The 22396-nt window shown below is 28.0% G+C and overlaps 3 protein-coding genes across 4 annotated transcripts; 1 reads left to right on the top strand and 2 right to left on the bottom strand.

Annotated features, from left to right (window-relative positions):
• Positions 1 to 909: 909 nt before the first annotated feature.
• Positions 910 to 3656, bottom strand: LOC8261831 (ABC transporter I family member 20). 2 transcript variants are annotated; one of them, XM_048380124.1, is made up of 7 exons: positions 3351 to 3656; positions 3127 to 3260; positions 2748 to 2867; positions 2031 to 2126; positions 1698 to 1850; positions 1542 to 1619; positions 910 to 1405 (listed from the first exon to the last, which is right to left on the bottom strand). In XM_048380124.1, exons 1-7 carry the CDS (start codon positions 3517 to 3519, stop codon positions 1169 to 1171), a joined length of 987 nt encoding a protein of 328 aa, XP_048236081.1. In that variant the 5' UTR covers positions 3520 to 3656; the 3' UTR covers positions 910 to 1168. The 2 variants fall into 2 exon arrangements, with proteins under 2 accessions (XP_048236081.1, XP_048236082.1); XM_048380125.1 differs by having other exon boundaries at positions 1354 to 1412.
• A 23-nt stretch (positions 3657 to 3679) lies between these two features.
• Positions 3680 to 5021, top strand: LOC8261836 (trafficking protein particle complex subunit 4). The gene is made up of 3 exons (XM_002534261.4): positions 3680 to 3922; positions 4011 to 4179; positions 4463 to 5021. The coding sequence occupies exons 1-3, from the start codon at positions 3863 to 3865 to the stop codon at positions 4657 to 4659; spliced, it is 426 nt and encodes a 141-aa protein (XP_002534307.1). The 5' UTR covers positions 3680 to 3862; the 3' UTR covers positions 4660 to 5021.
• Positions 5022 to 5427: 406 nt separating this feature from the next.
• On the bottom strand, positions 5428 to 9009 carry LOC8261835 (receptor-like cytoplasmic kinase 176). Its single transcript, XM_048380123.1, has 6 exons — positions 8514 to 9009; positions 7682 to 8007; positions 7136 to 7271; positions 6864 to 7006; positions 6631 to 6754; positions 5428 to 6129 (listed from the first exon to the last, which is right to left on the bottom strand). Exons 1-6 carry the CDS (start codon positions 8563 to 8565, stop codon positions 5732 to 5734), a joined length of 1179 nt encoding a protein of 392 aa, XP_048236080.1. The 5' UTR covers positions 8566 to 9009; the 3' UTR covers positions 5428 to 5731.
• Positions 9010 to 22396: the final 13387 nt, after the last annotated feature.

Consider the following 22396-nt stretch of genomic DNA (forward strand, 5'->3'; position numbering starts at 1 on the left):
CAAAGATGATGAAGATACTGCTAATGCTGAAGACACAATTATTTCCTTCTAACTTTTATTCTTTTTACTATTTCGAAAGTATATCTTACTTTTTCAATTTCTGTTCTATTCTCATTTTAGGATTTCTTCTTTTGATTTGAAGATTTTATTTCTCTTTTTTTTTTCATCTTCACATCCACAACAACTCATTTTTTTTCAATAAAATTCAGTTTTTGGGTCCCACTCCTTTACATGTCAGCTTAACCTTTCAATTAATAGGACTAAGTGAACACATGTAGAACAAAATTAACACTGTTAATTTTTGGCCAGATTGATCATACGCAAAAAGAATGAGGCTTGTATAAGGAAAAGTGAAGTTTAGGGTGATATGTGCATTTGGGACTAAAGTTGAGGGGCTTATTTGTGCAATAGCCTTCTTAAACTCCCAATTTTAATTATTATCTTTTTCCCACGTGGCAGTTCATTTTTAGCTACAATTCGTTTTACTACTCTATATCAACATGTAATACCAACGAATAAACTAATAAATAAATATAGGCGTTCATATGATTCTTTCTAAAGTTGAGGTGGCAAAGTGACCATTTGAAGAATAACTTCGATAATGAAGGCCATTGATGGGCAAAATTTACTGATGTTTGATGAACAAGAATATCCTTGCGAGTAGAAGCGAGAATCTCTTTTTTTCTTTACCATTCTATAATGAACCAATTATATTGAGGTTTAAGGGAAATCTCAACTTATTACCTTAACCATGGACCTTTTGAATTATGATTAACTTTTTTTTGTGTGCATGCCTGTATTTACTAAAATAAATCCTAGTAAAAATAATAAGCACTAAGAGCCCAATCTTGCGACAATCATTCATTATGTGTCATCCCGTTCCACAAGAGAAAGTAGATTACCAGAAGATAAAAATAATGCTTGTAACTTTATTAATCTTCATAAATAGTTGCAGTTCACACATAAAAGAAATCATAGATATTTTGCGTACTGAGTTTCACTAAATGAATGCAATGATACAGGATATTCTATTCAAATGCATTTTCCATTATTTGCCTTATAAAGACTAGTGAACTAATTTGCCAGTTATACTTCAAGGATATGCAAGTGCAAGTGTGCGTAAAACGTGTACAAGAATGGTATCTTTGAACCAGTTATTCCATCAGAATTATCTCAAAACTCTATTTGAGCTTAGGAAGAAATTCTCTTCACCCGCAACAGTGGAATTAAGTCTGCCTGCTGCCCAACCATTGTTCAGAGCACGAACAGCTACACGAGCTGGATCACCAGTGACTCGACTTCCATCCATTTGTTTCTCGAATTCTGGAAGACCGCTGGCCTTTCTTTCTTTTCTTCTCTTCCTCTCTTCATCTCTTTCTTTCCTCAGCCAGCTCTCCACTGTTCTCTGCAGGCTCCATGTCATTAAGGCATTAGCCATTACAAGAGCACAAGTGTCTAGAAGCATATACTCTGATTCTGTGATATCACCAATTATCGACAACCTGAAATTCCAAATTCAAGAATCGGACATGACAACTTACCATAAGTGACAAGTTACTGATCTCCTTGACTTCTGCCATTGGCATTGCTAATTGCAACTTTCCATGAGCCACGTACACCTGGACAACAAGAAATGATTGAGAAGGCCAAACATTATATATTGTACTGAGAGCAACTAAAAGGAGAATGAGATGTACAATATGTGAAGGCCACTCCTCTAAACCATCAAATATATGTGTTGCATAAATGATCGTGGCACCCCTTTCTTCACATTCTTTCCTTAGGAACTTCAGAAGGTCAGCCCTTGCTAGCACATCAAGGTCAACTGTTATCTCATCAAGTAGAAGCACCTACATAAACAAAGGAGGTAGATGAGACATAACCGACTTTAAGTGCATGGGAAAATAAGAAGAAAAAAGCATAAAATAACCTCAGTAGCTTAGCAAAGAAAACGAGCAGGTATATTTACATCCATGGCAAAGGAAAAACTTATAAAGGTTCAATGACATATGACGAAGAAGATGGTTCACCTTGAATGGCTTTAGCAGACCCATGCAAATTTGTACTCGCCTTCTCTGACCATCAGAAACCTTGTGCATCCTCCATGACAGATCAACATCTAATACCTATCCCACCAAAGAAAGCAAATTGCATTGTCATAGACAAATCGGCATCAAAATGAAAACAGCATAAGAATCTTGACAATCATGTGAATAAAGACAGCCAAGGAAATAGCCAAGTGACTTCTTTTCATAATCTTAAAAAGTAGCATTGATAGAATTGTTTGGTTAATAAAACAGTGCCTTTTTCATCCTCAGAAATGACATAAGGAAGAAACCATGCAGAATGCATAGCAATGATTCTTTTCTCCCTTTCTAGTTATATTACTTGAGAGATTAGATTGTTCTGGTTTCATTTTAATCTCAATAGAAATTAACTGACAACTAAGACTTGTGGAATAAAATTAACCATAAATAAAACATAAAACAATAAATCTAACATAGGCCAGAAAATAGACTGTGCTGTAGAAAAAAGTAATCGTACAATCTATGACAAGAAGCTGTTCTAAATTTCTAATTCTCAGTGCAGGCTATATGGATGGTTCAGGAACGATAGTATAAATGAAATATCAAAAGCCTAAAGATGAAGATATAGCTGGGTTGGTTTGTCAAGTCAATTTGTAACTACCATATTGAGGCAACACAGTATTTTTTATGATATTTGAGTAGTTTGAATTGAAGTGTTACCTTGATGAGTTCATCTCTTCTTTGAGGATCAACTCCTGCTACACCAAATATCATTTTTTCAGCAGAAACATCCATTTGTATGGGAACCTCAAACCCAGCAAAAGCAACTTCTCGTCTCCACTACAGAAGAACAACTGGATTTAGATATATTTAAGCGATTGAAATTTTGAAGTTATATAACAAAAAGAAAAAAAGAACAAAATTCTCAGAATCAAGCACGCAAACTCCAAATATTAGATAATTAACAAGAAACTTAGTTCCAGAACAACAAGTTAAATTGCTCACAACCCTTATGAGTCAATTCTTTAACATGCAAAAATTCAATGTGCCCCCAGACACGACATGGAAACGTAACTAGAAGGATGTAAGAAACACGAACCTCTCCTCCAAGATAGCAGAGATCACCAGAAGAGGTCAAAACAGTGTCATGAAAAGCAGACCTTTCTAACACACGAACCATATGAGGCTCCACCATGTGCTTCCCTCCCAATATTTTCAATATTGTAGTTTTTCCTATTAAAACACATTTTTCTCAATTAAAAAAGGAACAGACGGAAACTCCAATTAAATTAAATTTGAAAACAGGAGTATTAATATACTAACCAGCGCCATTGGATCCAACAAGAAGGCATCGGTCACCTGAGTTGAGAGTGAGATTGAAATCATCAATCAAAGGCTTCGACCCAGGCGGCGGATGTCCGTCGATTCCTGGATACGTGAATTTCAGACCTTTGGTCTCTATTGTTGCCTGTTTACACTCCACAACTGCCATCTCTTTTTTTTTTCTTTTTCAACAGAGAAAAGCAGAGAAGCTTTGAATTTGTATTGCTTCCTCACCTACACACCTGCTTCAATTTAACTATAATAAAAAAAGTGAATGCTCCTACGTGGCAAGTTCAAAGACCGCATTAAGCAAATGTTGCAACACGTGGCATAATGGTTGCCGTCAACTATGAGAGACATATATCCTACAGTACACAGGGTGAAGGTGAATTCGAGTGCAGAGGATTATTTCTTCTCCCCAGTGAAAGAAAGAAGCGGGAGGGTAGGTACGTTGTGCATCGATCTGGTTAGGTTTTGGCGTTCAAATTGATCTCGTCGTTTGGGATTTTCCGATGGCAGCAATTTACAGTCTTTACATAATCAACAAATCAGGTGGTTTGATTTTCTACAAGGTATGCCTCACTTTCTGAATCAAACTTTTTAAAAAAAATCAAAATCATCGATCTCTTTTGTTTAAAATTGTGGAATTTTGGAAATCAGGATTACGGATCTGGTGGAAGGATGGATACAAATGACAGCTTAAGAGTAGCTAGTTTATGGCATTCGATGCATGCCATTTCTCAGCAGCTATCACCGGTTGTTGGTTGTTCTGGGATTGAACTCCTTCAAGCTGATACTTTTGACCTCCATTGTTTCCAGTCTCTTACCGGTACTTATTGCTCTCGATTCCACATGATGAAAAATGAGTTTAATTGAATTAGGGTTTGATATGGTATGTGGAGGCGTCTAACAAATTGACCAAATGTAAGGGTACCTAGAGTCTGTCTTGAAATTTTAGTGCTTAACTGTAGTAAAATATCGGTCGTAATTTTGAAAGGGAGATAAAACATTAAATGGATTTAATACCACTGTCAGCAAAACGAAATCAATTTGTTCTTAGTCTTTCCTGATACATTTTTCTAATTTCTGTTTCCCTTTTATGCCCGCTTCAGGGACAAAGTTCTTCGTGGTTTGTGAACCTGGAACGCCTCACATGGAGGCTCTGTTGAAAGTCATTTATGAACTGTATACAGATTATGTTTTAAAGAACCCCTTCTACGAAATGGAGATGCCTATACGATGTGAACTCTTTGACATCAACGTTACACAGATCATACAGAAGGATCGTGTTGCTTTGTTGGGTCGATGAACGACATGCTGTTTTTCTTCTTCTTATTTTCTCTATTTTTTTTTTTTAGTTTCATCTGGGAATTTTCTGAGGGATCTTTCGTCTTGTGGAACATTGTTTTGTTATATTTACTGGTATAGCAGGCCTGTGATTGTTAATGGCTGTGTGCTTCTACTGGGTTTATCTTTGCTGTCATGATTGATCTGGAAACGCTGGAATACGTTTGTTTCAGCTTGGTTCCTGCTGAGTCTCTGGTTACCATCTTTGAGTTTTAGGGTTGGGATATCCATGAGTGCCTTAGGTCAACGAAGAGGAAAAAAAATGCAGTTGGACAGCTTTTTATCGACTTTAGTTTGTGCAATAATACGAATGTCATTGCCGAATGTTTCATTGCTCACTTGAACATTTGACTGTGTCAGTTAGCTCAAATTAAGTTGCAGCATTGCTGAACTATCAACCATTTGGTCCTATCAGGAAAAACAATTTTATACTTGAGAGCCTGGCTTCACCAGTCTCTGCTTGGAAGGACATTGTGTACACAATAAAATCCGAAAGCCACAGATGATCATTGGAAAAGGTTAAATGTAAGATATTGAAATGAGTTTTAAAAAATAAATGCAACTTCCTAGGAAAATAAAAATTATTAACTGAAGCATCAAAAGAACTTTCAGTTTCCAAATATTGAAAGAAAGTAATAGCACGGTAACACTTCATGCGGCAAAGGAGGGGAGCCGTACATCCAATCTCTGCTTGCATTATTACATCAATTCTACAAGAAAAGAAAAAGAATAAAGAAAGAGAGAAAATATACTCAATTATACACTCGCGTGAAAACCCTTGGCATTTCTGTGGCTGTTTACAATTACAGAATATTGCAGCAACATCCAGATAAAAATATGTGCTGTCATTCTGACAGCAACCAGAAAAAACATCCAAAACGAAGGCTTAAATACAACATGGAAACTGCAAACCAAAAACTGTACACAAATAAACACATGATTTTGTAGCACATATCACGCGCAAACTCCTAAAATGCTTCCACATCCCCATTCCAGGACTCCATTATATTCATGTTAAAAAATCTTACTCCTGCCTATGCAAAAAGTGGGGATCGAGATGGCCGGGGATAAGAGGTTCGTCTATCATTGGTGTCCCCATGAGCCCTTGTATTGCTCTCTTTTTTGTTAGATTCTTGAAGCTGCTCTAATGCCTGGACCACTTCATCCATGCTTGGCCTGAATTTTGGTTCTACATCTAAGCATTGAACTGTAAGGCTGGCCACCTTCTGAGCTCGACTAAGAGAGTATTGGCCTTCAATACGCGTATCCAGAACATGGAGAACTCTGCGTTTGTTTGTAAGGTAAGGTTTTGCCCACTCCACTAGATTGTGTTGCCCAGTTGGCCGATTCTTGTCTATAGCTCGTCGGCCAGATAACATTTCTAGAAGTACAACTCCAAAGCTGTATACATCGCTCTTCGCAGTCAAATGACCTTTTCAATATCAAAACACAATTAATTATAAGAACAAAATGAAAAACAACATTAATTACCAGAGCAAATTGAACATATATTAGTTATCACGATGATTATGTAATCTAGAAGTACAACTCCCATGGGTTGCATTTCAATATGTTAAACATTTCAAATATTCCATGGCATGGGGAGGATTATTAACAGAAAACATAATGTTTGAATTGCCTTCTTTTTGCATAGATTTCAATGAAAGTCCTTAAAGTTTGGCAGTTCTCATTCACAATTATCTCTATTAATGGAACCTTTCACTCACTCTCTCACCCTCGCTTGCTTGAACATGCACATGCCCCCACATGCACACAGTGTCACAAGGATTAGGGATCTTTACAACACTTCTGATGGCCAAATATGAAATTGCAACATGATCCAAAGTACAGTTAATCAGAAAAATGAAGCATGCTAAACAGGCTCATATTGGTCGAAGTGTTCTATATGAGAAGCTGAGTACAGAAATAGTACCTGTGGCTAAATACTCTGGTGCGGCATATCCATAAGTTCCCATGACCCTAGTAGAGACATGACTTTTATCACCGGTTGGTCCATCCCTGGCCAAGCCAAAATCAGAAAGCTTCGCATTGTATTTCTACAAACAGGGAGCATCAAGGAGCAGATGAATTTAATCAATCATTGATTCACATAATTCAGATGTCAATTAAAAAAAAAAGAAAAAATGAACAAACTAAGTTACATACTGAATCAAGCAGAATATTAGAAGTCTTGAAGTCCCGATAAATGACTTTTGCGTCATCATCATGAAGAAATGCAAGCCCCTTTGCTGCACCTAGAGCAACTTTCATGCGAATGTTCCAAGAAAGAGGCTGGAAGTGAGATCCTCCTGTCCAAAGATTGTTTTAATACTTCAGTTAAAAAATATAAATTAGATGCACCGAATGTGGGATTGTACTAATCTTTCTATAAGCAAGAAACCAAAACTAGCCGTTAATACACAATATGATAAACTCACTCCTAAATAAATGATTCTCCATGCTGCCACGAGGCATAAATTCATAAACCAGAAGCCGATGGTCATCCTCAAAGCAGTAACCTATCAACTTAACAAGATTAGGATGCTGCAATTGCCCAAGATAGTTGATCTCTGCCTGTATGTCCAAAGGAACAATGAAAAGTTAACTTTGAGCTCATAACAATTTTTCAAACACTCCAGGTCATGAAAAGGCATCTAAAAAATCTCCTCAATCACTGATACTTAACAAGCAGTACAAAATGTATAATGGCCATTTTTATGGGATGGATTACATGTACCAGTTTAACCACTGTAAGAAAAATGGTTACAACTACAAAAAGAACTGGATTTCAGAAATATCCTTGTCTTGAGAAGTATCCTATAATTGGGGAAGAGGTTTAAAATTAAAAAAAAAAATTTCTATATCCACAAAAAAGGTATGAACTAAAGCCAAAAGGGGAAAGGACCTTAAAATGAATACAAAAGCCAAAACTGGTCATTAAGAACTTGCAGAGACAATTAAGGAGTTGAAATTGTATTGCTCACCAGCCATTCCCTGTGGCCCTGAAATCCTTCTTGATTAAGTCTCTTCACGGCAATCACCACGCCAGAACCAGGCTTGGTAGCTGTAAGTGACTGCTCATCGATCCAACCTTTGAAAACTGAACCAAAACCCCCTTCTCCCAGTACACTATCTGGTCGGAAGTTCCTAGTGGCATTCCTCAGCTCAGCAAAGCTAAAGTTCTTTAAATTCGATGACTGCAAGATCTCACCCTCACTCCTAGGAGTCTGGGGTATAGAAGACGACGAGAATTTGCTACTTGAACTACTCAAACTCTTCTCATCTTTGCTGACATTTTTTGAATTCAGTCCTACACAACAAATAAGTAAAGGAACTAAAATTTTATTGCAATAACACAACTTATATTCTAACACCCAAGAGCAACTGTTATACATTTCTTTAAAGATTATTCTTAATAGCAGAACTCTACATCTCACAAACAAAGGCAAATTCTAAAGCTAAAAAATTTTGGTCAATTAGAAAACTAACAAATTGTTAAAAATACTGATAAAGCAAAAAGCTTTACAAATTGAAATTCATAACTACCAAAACTAACATAGCTAAAAATTCGCAATTCCTGCCAACAACCTAAAATGTGCTAATGAAACCAATCGTGCTCAATTCCAAGGGAAATACAAGAACGCTAACAAAGCAAAAAATAATTGAACCATTCTTGAAAATCCAAGTAAATGAATGAGCACAATATCAATCAAGAACAGCACAAACACATACATACCCATTTTTCACCAACCCTCCCCACCCACCACCCACCACCCCAAAAAGAAAAAGCCAGAAAGAAAAAGAAAAAAGGGGTACCTGTATTAGAAGGAGTATAAGCCTTGATTCGATTGCTCCAGCAAAGTCCCATCCAAAACAGACACCTCAACTCTTCACTTTAGCAATTCCAAAAAGAAAAAAAAAATAAAAGAAGTAAAGAATAGAACCAAGCTTGCTCAAAATCAAGCAAAGAAAAAGCACAGATCTTTGTGTCTCAAGAAAAAGTTCCTCTTTCCTTGCTTAAAAATGGGGAGCAAAAATTATAACTTCGAGCAAAACTTATCAGTTAATAGTTGCAGAGACAGAAACAAAAAAAGAAAGAAAGAAAGAATATGGATGTCTTGAGATGGGACGATCCAATAATATACTGGGTTCTTTTCTTGTTTGCTTTTTTGGGAAATGAGAGACGAAGATTGAAAGAAAATGAAGAGAGAAGCCAAGGAATGAGCAAAGACCCTTCTTTTTTGGTGGCCTTTTTGGACTCTTCGCCAACCATAGACGGTTGACTCAGCTTTCCTTTTTCTCTTTTCTTTTTTCTTTTCTTTTTGTTTTTGCTCTTTTAATCTTTTTTTCTTCATTTCTGACAAGCAATCAAACAAACATCAACCAACACCTGGACATTACCCATAATTCCTTTTCTTTTTTTTTTTAAATTTATTTTATCAGTTTGTAAGAAAATAAAAAATAATGGGACGAAATTACGAGGATGCTGCAACTTCTTACGTGCACAAACTCATAATTAACGTGGACAATATAACAACACAATTTTGTATTTCTTATTAAAAAATTACAATATTTTATCACTTGTTATTCATCTATCTCTCTCTCTCTCTCTCTCTCTCTCTCTCTCTCTCTCTCTCTATATATATATATATATATATATGAAAGTAAAATTTTTAATTTACTTTCTCGTTCGTTGTAAAAAAAATTTCATTTTAATGAATCTAACTTATTATTAACAAAATTTAAATAAATAAATTAGATAATTCTTTATTAACTATTATATAACTCTTTGTTAACCATCATTTAATAATATATTTCAATTCATTTATTATTAAATTCTCTAACAATTATAAAAAAAGAAATACGTTACTAATTTTGTATGATTCTTCATTTAAAATTCTTTTTATCTTTAAAATAAATAATATTATATTTTTAATCAATTCAAATAAAATATTATAATTTTTATTTTTATTTTTAATCAAATCTTGTTATTTTACATGTACTTTTTTTTATTTATATTTTATTAGTCGATATGTGTATAAATTCCAAACTACTTATTCATCAAAGTATTCAAATAATGCTTAACTAATTAAAATTATTTTAGTTAATAATTATATATATTAATTATATTTAGATTAATAAATTAACAGTTAGAAAAAATTTAAAAAATTTATATATGTAGCATATTATTTTCATTTGATGTTTTAAAATTGTACTATAATAGTATTTTTATCATTATAGGATGTGACTTTTATATTATCAAGTCGCCTATAATATGTATAAATTTATTTTCACAAATCATATACAGGCTATGAAATTATTCACTTTTAGTTATAGTAAATTAATAATTTTAATACAATTAAAATAAACCGACTATAATCAACTTGCTTTCTCTTTCTTCATAATTTTTTTTAGTTCTTAAGTTATTTGTTTAAATTATAGTGAGCTTAAGAATTTATATGAGAAAGAAAACTACTAAAAACTACTAATTTTATGAATATTAAAGAGGTGCATTAACTATCAAGAAAGATATATACTAATTAGTATTAAAAGTTTTATAATTTTACACTTAACTGGTAAATTACTTTAATGAAATCTAGATTTTCAACTTGCTTATAGAATTTTTTTTATAAAAATTAGATTAAGTTTATAATTCTAATAAATAGATTAAAAATCTTACAATAATTCTTATGATGATAAGATGAGAAAAATAATTTAAAGTAATTTAAAATATAAATTGTCTATTGATAATTAAAATTTTAAATAACTTAATTATAATTTAGTATATGAAAATGAAATTACCTTTTGTCTCGTGCAAAGCATGAGCATTTGCTTCTTTTTAGAGTGAAATAATATTTTAATTGTATGTTTGATATTAAGTCAAATAAAATATTTGTAGGTGAAATAATATTTTTATTATAATTTTCATATTAAGTCAATTAATATATTATAGATGTATGCTCTTTCTTTTATTATTACTTTTAGTCGAATTACTTTATATGCTTATTTATTTATGCTTGCTTACATAACATACTTGTTATGTATATGAGTTTCAAGTTTCAATTGTTCATTGATCGTTATAATCATTTTAAAAGAATTACAAGATTTTAATTGAATAGATTAATTGAAAATTTAGTGACTCGTCTTAGAGATTATAAAATTTTTATCTAAGATGATACGGTTTCAGATACTATTTTCATCAGTTAGTTTCACTCGAATGTTTAAAGAAATAAATATAGAAACTAATTTCTCATGTTAAATCAATTGCTTATATATTTTATATTTTGAAGACTTGGTTGTTAAAAAAGAAAAATATGCATTTGATAGTTCTATTTTAATTTTTAATTTTATTTTAAATTATTTATTACGATCTAAACATAAAATTATCTAATTAAAAATCAAAGGATTCAAGTTATATTGAATATTGGTTCATTTAGTTCTCTAATTATGTATTTTCTTTTATCATTTACTCTCTGCAAATTAGTGGAATGATAAACTAATTAATGTGTTTTTTAACCAATTAAGTGTTGTGTAACTCAAAATTTTAAGTAATATAATTATTATTAACTAATTAAATTTATTTTAATTAATATTAATAATCATTGAATGATTATAATAATAACTAGCAAAAGACATTTAGATCTCCATTAGCAATATTACTTTTATCTTTATTATTGTAAAAGTCAATGCTATTTTTCATATTATAAATTATTAGGATTACAATTTTTTCTTCATATAAATAATTTTTTATCTAAAGAAAAGATTATGGCCCTAGCACTTTAGGTTATAGGAACAGATTCAAATTTTTTAAATTAATATGACAACAAACTAATTAATCAAGTGTTTTAACTAATTAAGTATAATTTAATATTTCAACATCCATTTATTCTTATAATATAACACATATTTCGATTAATAATCATTAATTAATTGATTAGATTAATAAACTAAATAGTAGTTAACAAAACAGAAACTAAATTCTTTTACTTGGGTTCTTTTCTCTTTTATTTGGTATGCAAGTGTTTAGTTTCATAAATTCATTTCTTATTCACATTTTGAATGACTATAGTTGATAATTTTATAATTAATTGAACTCTTTATCAAATCATATATAACTAATAAATTAATTATTTTTTATTTTTTATAATGAATTACCTTCACATATAATTTTATTTTGATTAAAAGAATTATTAACCAATAAAAAATGTTTACACTGAAATTTAATTGTTCTTTTTTATTTTTAAATTATAAATAAATCCTTAAGTTATTCAATTTTATTTGAACTTTCAGTTTTTGACAAAATAAACAAATTTATAAACGTACTAAATATTTTTTTTAAGTTGATATTTTACAACTAAATGTGTTGAAAAATATATATTAAATTTAATTTGATAGCTTGAAATTGTGCTATTAATATATACATATTGAATTTTATTTCCTATTTTGAAATTATGCTATAATAATAATTTTAATTATAATTGAAATATGATTTTGTATTATATTTTCCAGTTATTTATGGTATGTACAAATTAGTTTTTATAAATTACTTATAAGGTATATTATATGTGAAATAAGCTTAATAAATATATATTTTGTTCAATAAAAATATCATAAATACTTATTATAAAATATTCATTTTTATTTAAAAATTAAAACTTAATTATATAATCATTTAATATCTTTACCATATCTTTTAATGTAAAATTATTTATTACTTATTTTTTAATTTAATAATATCATTATTAAACCGCTTGTAGGGCGAGTGTTTATTTTAGTATGTATATGAAAGCAAGGTTGTAACTTGCTTTCTCTCACTTCACAAGAATTTTTCTATGAATTTTAAATTATTTATTTAAATTTTGGTGAGTTTAAGATACGAGAAAAAAATTATTAAAATATAAAAATTGTATGAGTATTAAAGAAGTGCATTAACTATTCTAGAAAGATATATATTAATTAGTATTAAAAGTCTTATAATTTTATGCTTAACTATTTAATTACTTTAAATTATTTTCCTTACCCTATCATCTTAAGAATTATTCTAAAAATTTTAATTTACTTCTTAAAATTATAAATTTAATCTAATTTTTGTAAAAAGTCTTTATAATTTTTCTCTCATTTATTTAATAACTTCGAAGTATTTTCCTTACCCTCTTTCATAAGAATTATAGTACATTTTTTAGTATATTTTAATCTAACTTTTGTATATTTTTTATTCAATTTCATTAAAAAAAAACTCTAATTTCATATTTTAATGTAAAGATTTATATATCTATCTAAATAACTTATAATTAATAAATCACTTCATCCATATTAATGTCTAATTCATATAAATACTTTATGGCTAAATACATAAATGAATCCTTGAACTTGTTCCGTTTTTTACAATTGGCATTCTGAACTCAATTTTGACTCAATTGGACTTCTCAACTTTACGGGTTGTTACTTTTAATCGCTACACTAACGACAGTAATAAAAAAATTAATTTTCTCACTAACGACATTACTTATAATAAGAAAAATATATAATTAAATTATTGAACTTGTCTTACTTTTGTAATTGGCCCCTTAAACTCAACTTTAATTCAATTGCGTATATGAACTTCATAAGTTGTAATATTTCAATCCTTCACAGACAGAAGTAAAGCGCTTTTGATTAACCTCTTGTAAAAAGTGTGTTCCATTAATTCTAATATATTGTTTATTGTACAGTAAAATTATTTTATTAATTTATTAAATAAAATAAAAAAATATATTTTTTAAATGACTAAAATAAACTGTTATAATCTTTCAACTTTTTTGTCATTAAGTTCTTTTTTTTATTATTCTCACAGGCTATGTCAACCCTAGTAACCATAGCAATGAAATATTTAACAGATATAAAAAAAGTACAAGTTTTGTTTGAGAACTAAAACTCATTGTTTTACTTTTTTATTTTATTTACTTATTTTATATCTTAAATATATTATTATTTTATTTAAATTTACACATTTTTTAGATGGCATAAAATTCACGCAATTAATGTCTGTGATTGAAGAATTTAAAAATAACAATGAATAAAGTTGAGAGGTCCAATTGAATCAAAGTTGAGTTCGGGAGGCCAATTCAAAAAATGAGACAAGTTCAGAAGGTCATTTATGTATTTAGTTGTTATTTTATATTTTAAATATATTATTATTTTATTCAAACTTGCACATTTTTTATGTGTAAAATATATGTGTATAGCATCTGTGATTGAAGGGTTCAAAACTAATAAACCGGAAAATTAAGAAGTCTAATTAAAGTTAAGATCGTTGGAGCAATAGCAAAAACGAGATAAATTTAAAGACCCATTTATATATTTAGCTATATTTTTATTCGTATAAATCGACTTCTGCCAAAAAAATGGGCACTAGACTATTTTATTACTATAATCAATTTATTAATGACTATTTCATATATTTTACTTTAATTTTCAAATATAATTAAAGTACAAGTAAAAAAGTTTAAAAAAATTATTTCTAAAATTGTATTATAAAATTTATAATTCTCAAATAATAGAAATTTTAATTTATAAAATAATTCATAATTATTTACTTATTTCCATTAAAAATTTAATATTTTTTAATATATTAAAAATTCAATTTTCATATTTTTGTATAAATTTATATTTATATCTAAAACTTGAAAATGATGAATGAGGGGAATAATTATTTCATTGATCAAAATGAATATATACAATAGGTTTCAGCCTATATTTGGAAACTATACACAATTATATCCTTAATCCTAGGAATAAGATTTTACACCAAATTAGCACCACTACAGCTAATACACAGTTATATAGAATTTCTCTCTATTAATCTCTCCTAATTTATATGGTTTTATTACTCAATATTCTACTTCCCAAAAATACAGATTTTCCCACACTCCCCCTCAAGCTGGTTTGAAGATATCTTTCATCACCAGCTTGCTTACTAACAAATCAAACTGTTTTTTAGGAAGACTCTTTGTAAGCAGATCTGCCACTTGGTCTCTAGTTGGCACATAGGTCATGCAGACTACACCTCCTTCTATTTTTTCTTTAATGAAGTGCTTATCTACTTCAATATGTTTCGTTCGGTCATGAAGAACTGGATTGTGAGCAATTGAAATAGCCGCTTTATTGTCACAATACAATTTCATAGGAAGTACTTCTGAAACCTTCAACTCTTGTAATATTCTTCTAATCCATATCACTTCACAAATACCTTGAGCAATAGCTCGAAACTCTGGTTCTGCATTGCTCCTTGCCACAACATTCTGTTTCTTACTTCTCTAAGTCACCAAATTACCTCCCACATACGTAAAATATTCGGAAGTCGATCTTCTATCTGTTATTCATCCAGCCCAATCCGCATCGGTATAATCTTCAACTTGAAGATGTCCTCGTGCCTTAAAGAAAATACCTTTGCCAGGTGTTCCCTTTAGGTACCTTAGGATTCTATGAACTGCTTCAAAGCGCTCTGGGCCTGGTGAATGCATGAACTGACTAACAATACTTACTGGAAATGCTATGTCAGGCCGAGTGTGTGATAAATAAATAAGTCTTCCAACTAGTCTTTGAAACTTTTCTCTGTCTCTTACTTTGTCTGCACTAGCTGGTTGAAGTTTCAAATTTGGCTCCATGGGAGTTTCAGCTGGCATGCATCCCATAATTCAAAATTTTATAAAATTTAATTTATAAATATAAACTGAATTGAATTATAGAATAAATTGAATTAATCAATAATAAATTCTATTTGAAAAATAGTAAATTTTTTAGTAGAATATAATTGGATTAGATTGGTTAAACTAAATGATTTTACTTAAAATCGAATAAAAATAAATTAATTTTGGTTTTTAAACAGTAGATCTGTTTGATTTGTTTAAAATATTGGTTGCCCCTGTATGTAAGATTGGATTTAACTCTTCCAATAATTTGTGTTTGATGTGAATTTTAGTACACATAAATGCTCCGCATGATTTCATAATATCTTTATCATTTTATAAAGCATTAAAAACTATGAACTTTTTGTACTATGAGAGATAAGTTTTGTATATGATTAGGATGCAAAAATTGACAATATATGTAATTTATGTGATTGGATAGCCACAAGAAAGGTCAAACTATTAATCTTTGACCAAAATAAGAGATTGGGGTTTTAGGAGAGGTATTTGTATGGAAAGACAGGGATTGAGCCGGAACATCTGGACCTAGCATCAGCGCTCAATTTCACAATCATCCAAAATTCTTAATCTACAATGAGTTTGAAACACTCTAAAAATAATAACATATATATAAGTAATATTTTAATATTATTTTCTCTCTCTTACATGGCTATATGAATATTAGCTATTTTTTTAATTTTAAAAAAATTAATCATTTTAATTTTTTTACTATTTTATATAAAATATTATATTATAATTTTAATATCTTAATTATGATATATAATTATTTCACTTTTCGCCATTTTTTTAATTTCTTTTTCATAATTTTCACATGATAATATTATATGAATCTTAAGCTATTTTTCTTAATTTTTAATAAATTAATTATTTTAATATTTTTTTACTATTTTATGTAAAGCATTATGTTACAATTTAAACACTTTAATTATAAGATATAATTTTTCACTTCTCCACCTTTTTGAATTCTTTTTTATAACTTTCACTTTAAATAATTTTTTAAATATTGTATTGCAACATAAATTTTAATTTTTTAATTTTGTTTTTAATTTCAACTCTTAGTTAATTTTTTTAATATTTTTATTTTTATAATATAATAATTATCTTATTAATTAGAAAGTTAATCATCACATTTGTACTTATTTATACAATTCGTCTCTCTTTTATTCTATCTTACATATATTTTATTGAAATTATTTTGACAAAGTTTAGTTTTAAGTAAAAAGATTTTGTTAATAAAATTAATTTTTATATTAATAAATAAAGTGTTTTTAATATATTTATTAAAAAATAACTTCTAAGGATATTTTATGCAATTTAATAAATCTATGTCTATTTATATATATATATATATATATATATATATATATATATATATATATATATATATATATATATATATATATGAGAGAAATATTTTAATATTATTTTTCTATCATATATGGGATGTCATGTAATTTCTAAATTATTTTCTTTTAACTTTTAGAGAATTAATCTATTTTAACATTTTTTTACTATTTTAAAAAGTATTATGTTACAACTTCTAACATTTTAATTAAAATATTTCATTATTTCATATTCCTATACTCTTTGGATTCTTATTTGTAACTTTCACATTAAATAACTTCCTTTTTAAATATTGTATTACAATATACAAGACCTTACTTACAAATTTGAAGTAATTTATAGTCCTCTTTTCTCTAAATTATTCCTTTTAATTTAACTTTTGATTAGTTTTTTTAAGGTTTTCTACTCTTATAATTGAATAATTATATTATTAATTAAAAACTATTTTTTAATTATAATATATATATATATATATATTTATACCTTTCATCCCTTGTTGCATTTTATCTTAAATATATTTCAATAAGATTATTTTCGTATAGTTCAATTTTAAGTAAGAATTCAATATAAAATATTTTTTATATGTAAAATAAGGAAAATATTACTGAATTATATACAAGAAAAATATTATTGAATTATATACTTAAAATATATAAAATACTGTTGACCTTTGAGGATTATTAATCCTATTTCGATGGTTACATACAATTAAGAATTTCTTCCTCTCAGACGTGAAAATGAGAATTCATCGCATAGTATAGAAATATTCATGCCTGTGAAAAATGATTTCTTACTCAAAAACAAAGGGTTCACAGGGAGAGTTCCCAACCCGTGAAGGAGATCTTCCCAATCGTGAAGAAATGTTCACGCTTATAAATTTTGAAGACATTCCAGATTTTTAAAAAAATCATAGAAGAGCTCACGGCCAAAGTTTCCTAAAATCTCAAGAGAATTCTTGAGGAGTGGATGTGGACAGGAGTTGGCCGAACCACTATAAATTTTTGGTATTATGAGTTGTGGTTAATTTTCATTTTCTGATTTAAAGATTTTTCTTTTCTTTTCAATCAATTCATCCCCCTCTTGGTTACCTCTAGAATTACAAATATTAAATCAATAAAAATATGTTAAAAATAAATAAAATAATTTAATATTAAATCATGTTATAACATAATAGTTTAATTTGATTCGATTTATATTATTAAAATATTTAGTTTATTTAATTTTATGAGATAATCATATTTATTTAATTTTACTTAGATGTTATGAATATAAAAAAATTAAAAAATTCAAATTATAGAAAATTATTAAATTATGTAAAAAGAGAGAAAAACTTTTCTTAGTGAATAAAATTGTCGTCATCAAAATTAATAAGTATCTAAAAATTTTAAAAGGATACTTTTATGTATTTTTATATGCATTTTAGCATATATTTAGTACATTATAGTATATTTTTTAAAACATATATCTTTATATCGTCAAAATATACTGCTATGAAAGAATTTGTAAATACCATATATAAAGATACCAAATAAAAATAAAAATATTTATCTCATTTAGTTAGTTTCATAATAATTTAAGTTAAATGATATCATTCTGGTATCTTTTATGTATAATATTAATTTGTTCTTACAAATTTTAAAAAATAAAAAATTATATAATTTTTTTTAAGAAAATCATAAAAAATTTAATAAAAATCGTAAAAATAATTCCTTTAGAAAAAAAATAGTTTCCCATAAAATTCTTCAAAAAAAATATCTCTCTCTTAATCATCATTCTCCAACAGTTAAATATTAATACCCTTTCATCATATGCATAATTTAGATTTTACTGTTCATATCATTATTATTCTGTCCAATTTATCTCAAATCACTAACTTCATCGTTGGATAGTAGACCTGTTCATGGGCTGGGTATCCACCCGGACCCGATGTCTAGTTTAGTTAGTAAAAGAAAAATGTCATACCTAGCACTCAAATGTGTAACCTTCAACTTATAATTAAGTGCTAATACCACTTAGCTACCTATTGTTTCTGTTTATAGTTTTATTGTTATTAATAATATATTAATCAAAACAAAACCCTAAATCTAAATATAACTACAATTTGGGACAGATTTAATAATTGGTCAGGTCGAGCCGGACTTTTTAAAAAATTTCGGACTCGAGCTTGGGTTCAGAGATATCAAAAAATTCTCCAGCCTAGGTGGACTCGAGTTTGTCCAAAAGCAAGTCAGGCCCAGTTAGGTCCGGCCAGATCCCGCCTAGGCCTGGCCATGAACAGGTCTATTGGAGAGCCCATTGGGATACAATGTCCCTCTGCCCTTCGGATTCTTTTTTTTGGTGATTGACAGAAAACAAGCGTCAAGTATTCCAAGCATCGGACGAATCCATTAAAGATTATTTTCAAAGAATTGGATAATACATATTTATTCCTTCTCAAAAAAATAGTTAACTTTTAATTTATAAATAAGTTAAAAAAATTAATACTCTTTTGGCCTATTGGCCATAAAAAGCCATGCTTTTATGATATTACTATTTTGGCAAAAAAATTTAATATTTTGAATTGAAAGCTATTTTGATCAATTTTCAATGTTGGTAAAAAATGAAACAGATGGATGATGACATATGTAATTTATATATATAATTTTAAACGCAGTCAACCTGGTCTCATTGTAATGTTATTGACCATCTAACCCATCTTAGTTAAGCTAACTATATCTTTCACTTTAACCTTACTTTACCCACTTAACTCATTTTCCATTCCATAGAAAAACACATATATGTTTTATCGCTAATGCACATGTTCCTTTCTTGCTTTCCTCCTTGTTTTTAAAATTTATCAACATAGATATGTTCATTCGAGAAAATTATTCAAATTTTTAGATCGTGTAATTGCAGGAATTGAAGCTGAAGTCCCACATTTATCTTTTTCCCTATAAAAAAATCTCTAAACTAGAATTCTCTATGTGTGGTATGACGACCATAAAAGAAATGTTATTAAAAATAGAATAAGACGATGAGAACGGTTCTAAAGAGTGAGCTTTACAAAAATACTTCTTACAGAAATAAAAATTCGGCAAATCTCTCATCAACGACATCATTTTAAATTGTTGTGCCGCCTATTATTCCTCTGTCAATAAGATCCGATCCATTATATCTCACTTTTCCGTCAACAAACTTGATTAATGATGTAGTATCTTTCCAAACAACATTTGAAAGCAGTAAACCAGGATGAGTTAAGCTTTGAGAGCAGCAAACCATCCATTGTATGCATAGGACCTGCATTTGAAAGATAAAGTGGGTAAAGTAAAGTGAGTTAAATCGGTTAAAGTGAAAGAGATAATTAGCTTAACTAGAGTAACTATAGTGGGTTAGATGATCAATGAATTGGAAATGAGACCAAGATAACTATGTTTAAAATTATACATATAGATTACATATCATCATCCACCTCTTTCAATTTTGACCAACACTGAGAATTGGCCAAAATAGCTCTCAATTTAAAAATTCATGGCTAAATTAATAATAATTAAAAGCTTTGGTCAAAATAGTAAAATATCATAAAATTTGGCTTTTTATGACCACTAGTCCTATTTTTTTATCTTAACTTTTTAAAATTTTATTTTTGAAATTAATCGAGATATTTTATTTTCTAAAGAGTATCATTTATATAATAAAAATTATTTTAATTAATATTTGAATATAAAGAATAGCATATTCTATTCATGTCAAACAAAATCTTTTAAACTTTTCTTCTTTATTCTATTTTCTTTCTAGAAGCATTAGTGTTTCTAATGTTTATTTTATTTTTCTAATTTTTGCTAATGTAAAAAATATAAAAAATATCAATTAATAAAATATATTTATAATTTATCAATTGAAAAATCAAATCAATTTTTTTATTTATATTTAAAGAATAAATATAATATTCAAATCTTGTTTTATGAAATGACTTTTAATAATAACAATTTCAACCAATATGAAGAGTCATTGAAGAATATTCTTTATTTAAAGAATCATATGTATAGCAAATAACATCTTACTTAACACCGCCGGCAGCCCCTCCTTTTTTCTTTTAATATTTTTCAAATTTTTAGTTTTGTCTTCCTTCTTTTGACTATATTTGAAAGTTTTCTTCTCCAGTGTTGTTGGTTGTGTTGAGAACCTTAGATCATGAATTTTAAGCTTGAACTTTTTCTGGATGCTGTTAAGTTTAATTTGTAAGAGAAGAAGATCTCTACAAGTAAATAGTTTTATTTTTCTGAGATCTACGATTAACTTGGGTTCAAGAGTTATGTAGCTTTTGAGATTACTGGCTAAATATTAAAGAACATGTTTGTTTCAACCCCTTAAGTGATGATCCTTCAACAAATTGATAGAACCACAAAAAAGAAAGTTTAAGATGTTTCTCCAACCTGTAAATTATAGCTACAAGATCTGCTTCGATGATGTTCGAACTTACAATCTTATTTTATAAGTTGAAATTTTATAGTTTACTTCTTCTTTAGAGTTATGCTATAAGCATTTCCCAAGTGATGAATGAATAATTTTATTTATGTCTAATAGATTTTTTTTTTATATATATATATTTTTAAAGGAAAAGTGAAAAGAAAACATACTTGTAATTTGACCATTTTTAACTTTAAATACATTATTTTTATTGACAAATCGATGTACATAGTTTAGTATATTAACTATTTAATTGTAAAAATGTTAGTTTGTTAATGTGGCAGCTTTAAAAAAAGTTGTGTCATGAGTACGTTTTAGTTTGTAAAGTAGAATGAAAAGTGTTTCTCAGTTTATATTAATTATGGATAGTATTAATCCATTGTAATATTTTATCAGGACATTTTAAAACTAAAATAGAAAATTATATATATATATATATATCATATAAATAGATTTATAAATTTGATATATATGTATAATTTTTATTTAGAGAATAAAAATATAAATAAAAAAATTAGTGTCAATAAAATTTAATAAAATCATTTAAATTAAAAACCAATTCAATTCAATAATTGCCTAACTCATCTTACTTTTATGAATGTGGGTTGAATTGATCTGATAATTGATTTTGATATTATATATTGTAATTGGGTTTGATTGAATTTATATAAAATCTAAACAATCTCAATTCATGAACAGCCCTTGCAAGGGACCATATTGACGGAAAGTGCAGCACCGTGTTAGTAAAATATGTGTTTAATAGTATATTTTGTTAATAAAGTGAGTTATGTATTACATAGTTAAAAAAGTCGAATCAAGTGTGATTTTTTTGTAATTTTTCTTATTTTTAATAACTAATTTATTCTTTTAGAAATATATTTATTTTATGATATTTTAAAAAATAAAAATAAATTAAATATTTTTAAATATTTTCTTCAATCTTTTAATATTTTATATATTTATTGATATAAAATTATAAAATTATTTTAGAAATATTTATAACTAAATTTAAGTATTATATAAATTATTTCATCTATAATTAATATTTCTATATTTTAGAATTAAAAATTATAAGATTAATTAAAAGTTTGATTTATTAATAAATATAATAGTAAAATATAATTTAAAATGTGATCTTTTAAAAATAAAATTATTATTTAATTAGAGAATTATTTTATTAGTTAATTTAGTATTAAAATATAATTAATTTATTATTTTCTT

This window comes from Ricinus communis, chromosome 10 (genome assembly GCF_019578655.1).
Source record: "Ricinus communis isolate WT05 ecotype wild-type chromosome 10, ASM1957865v1, whole genome shotgun sequence".
NCBI lineage: Eukaryota > Viridiplantae > Streptophyta > Magnoliopsida > Malpighiales > Euphorbiaceae > Ricinus > Ricinus communis.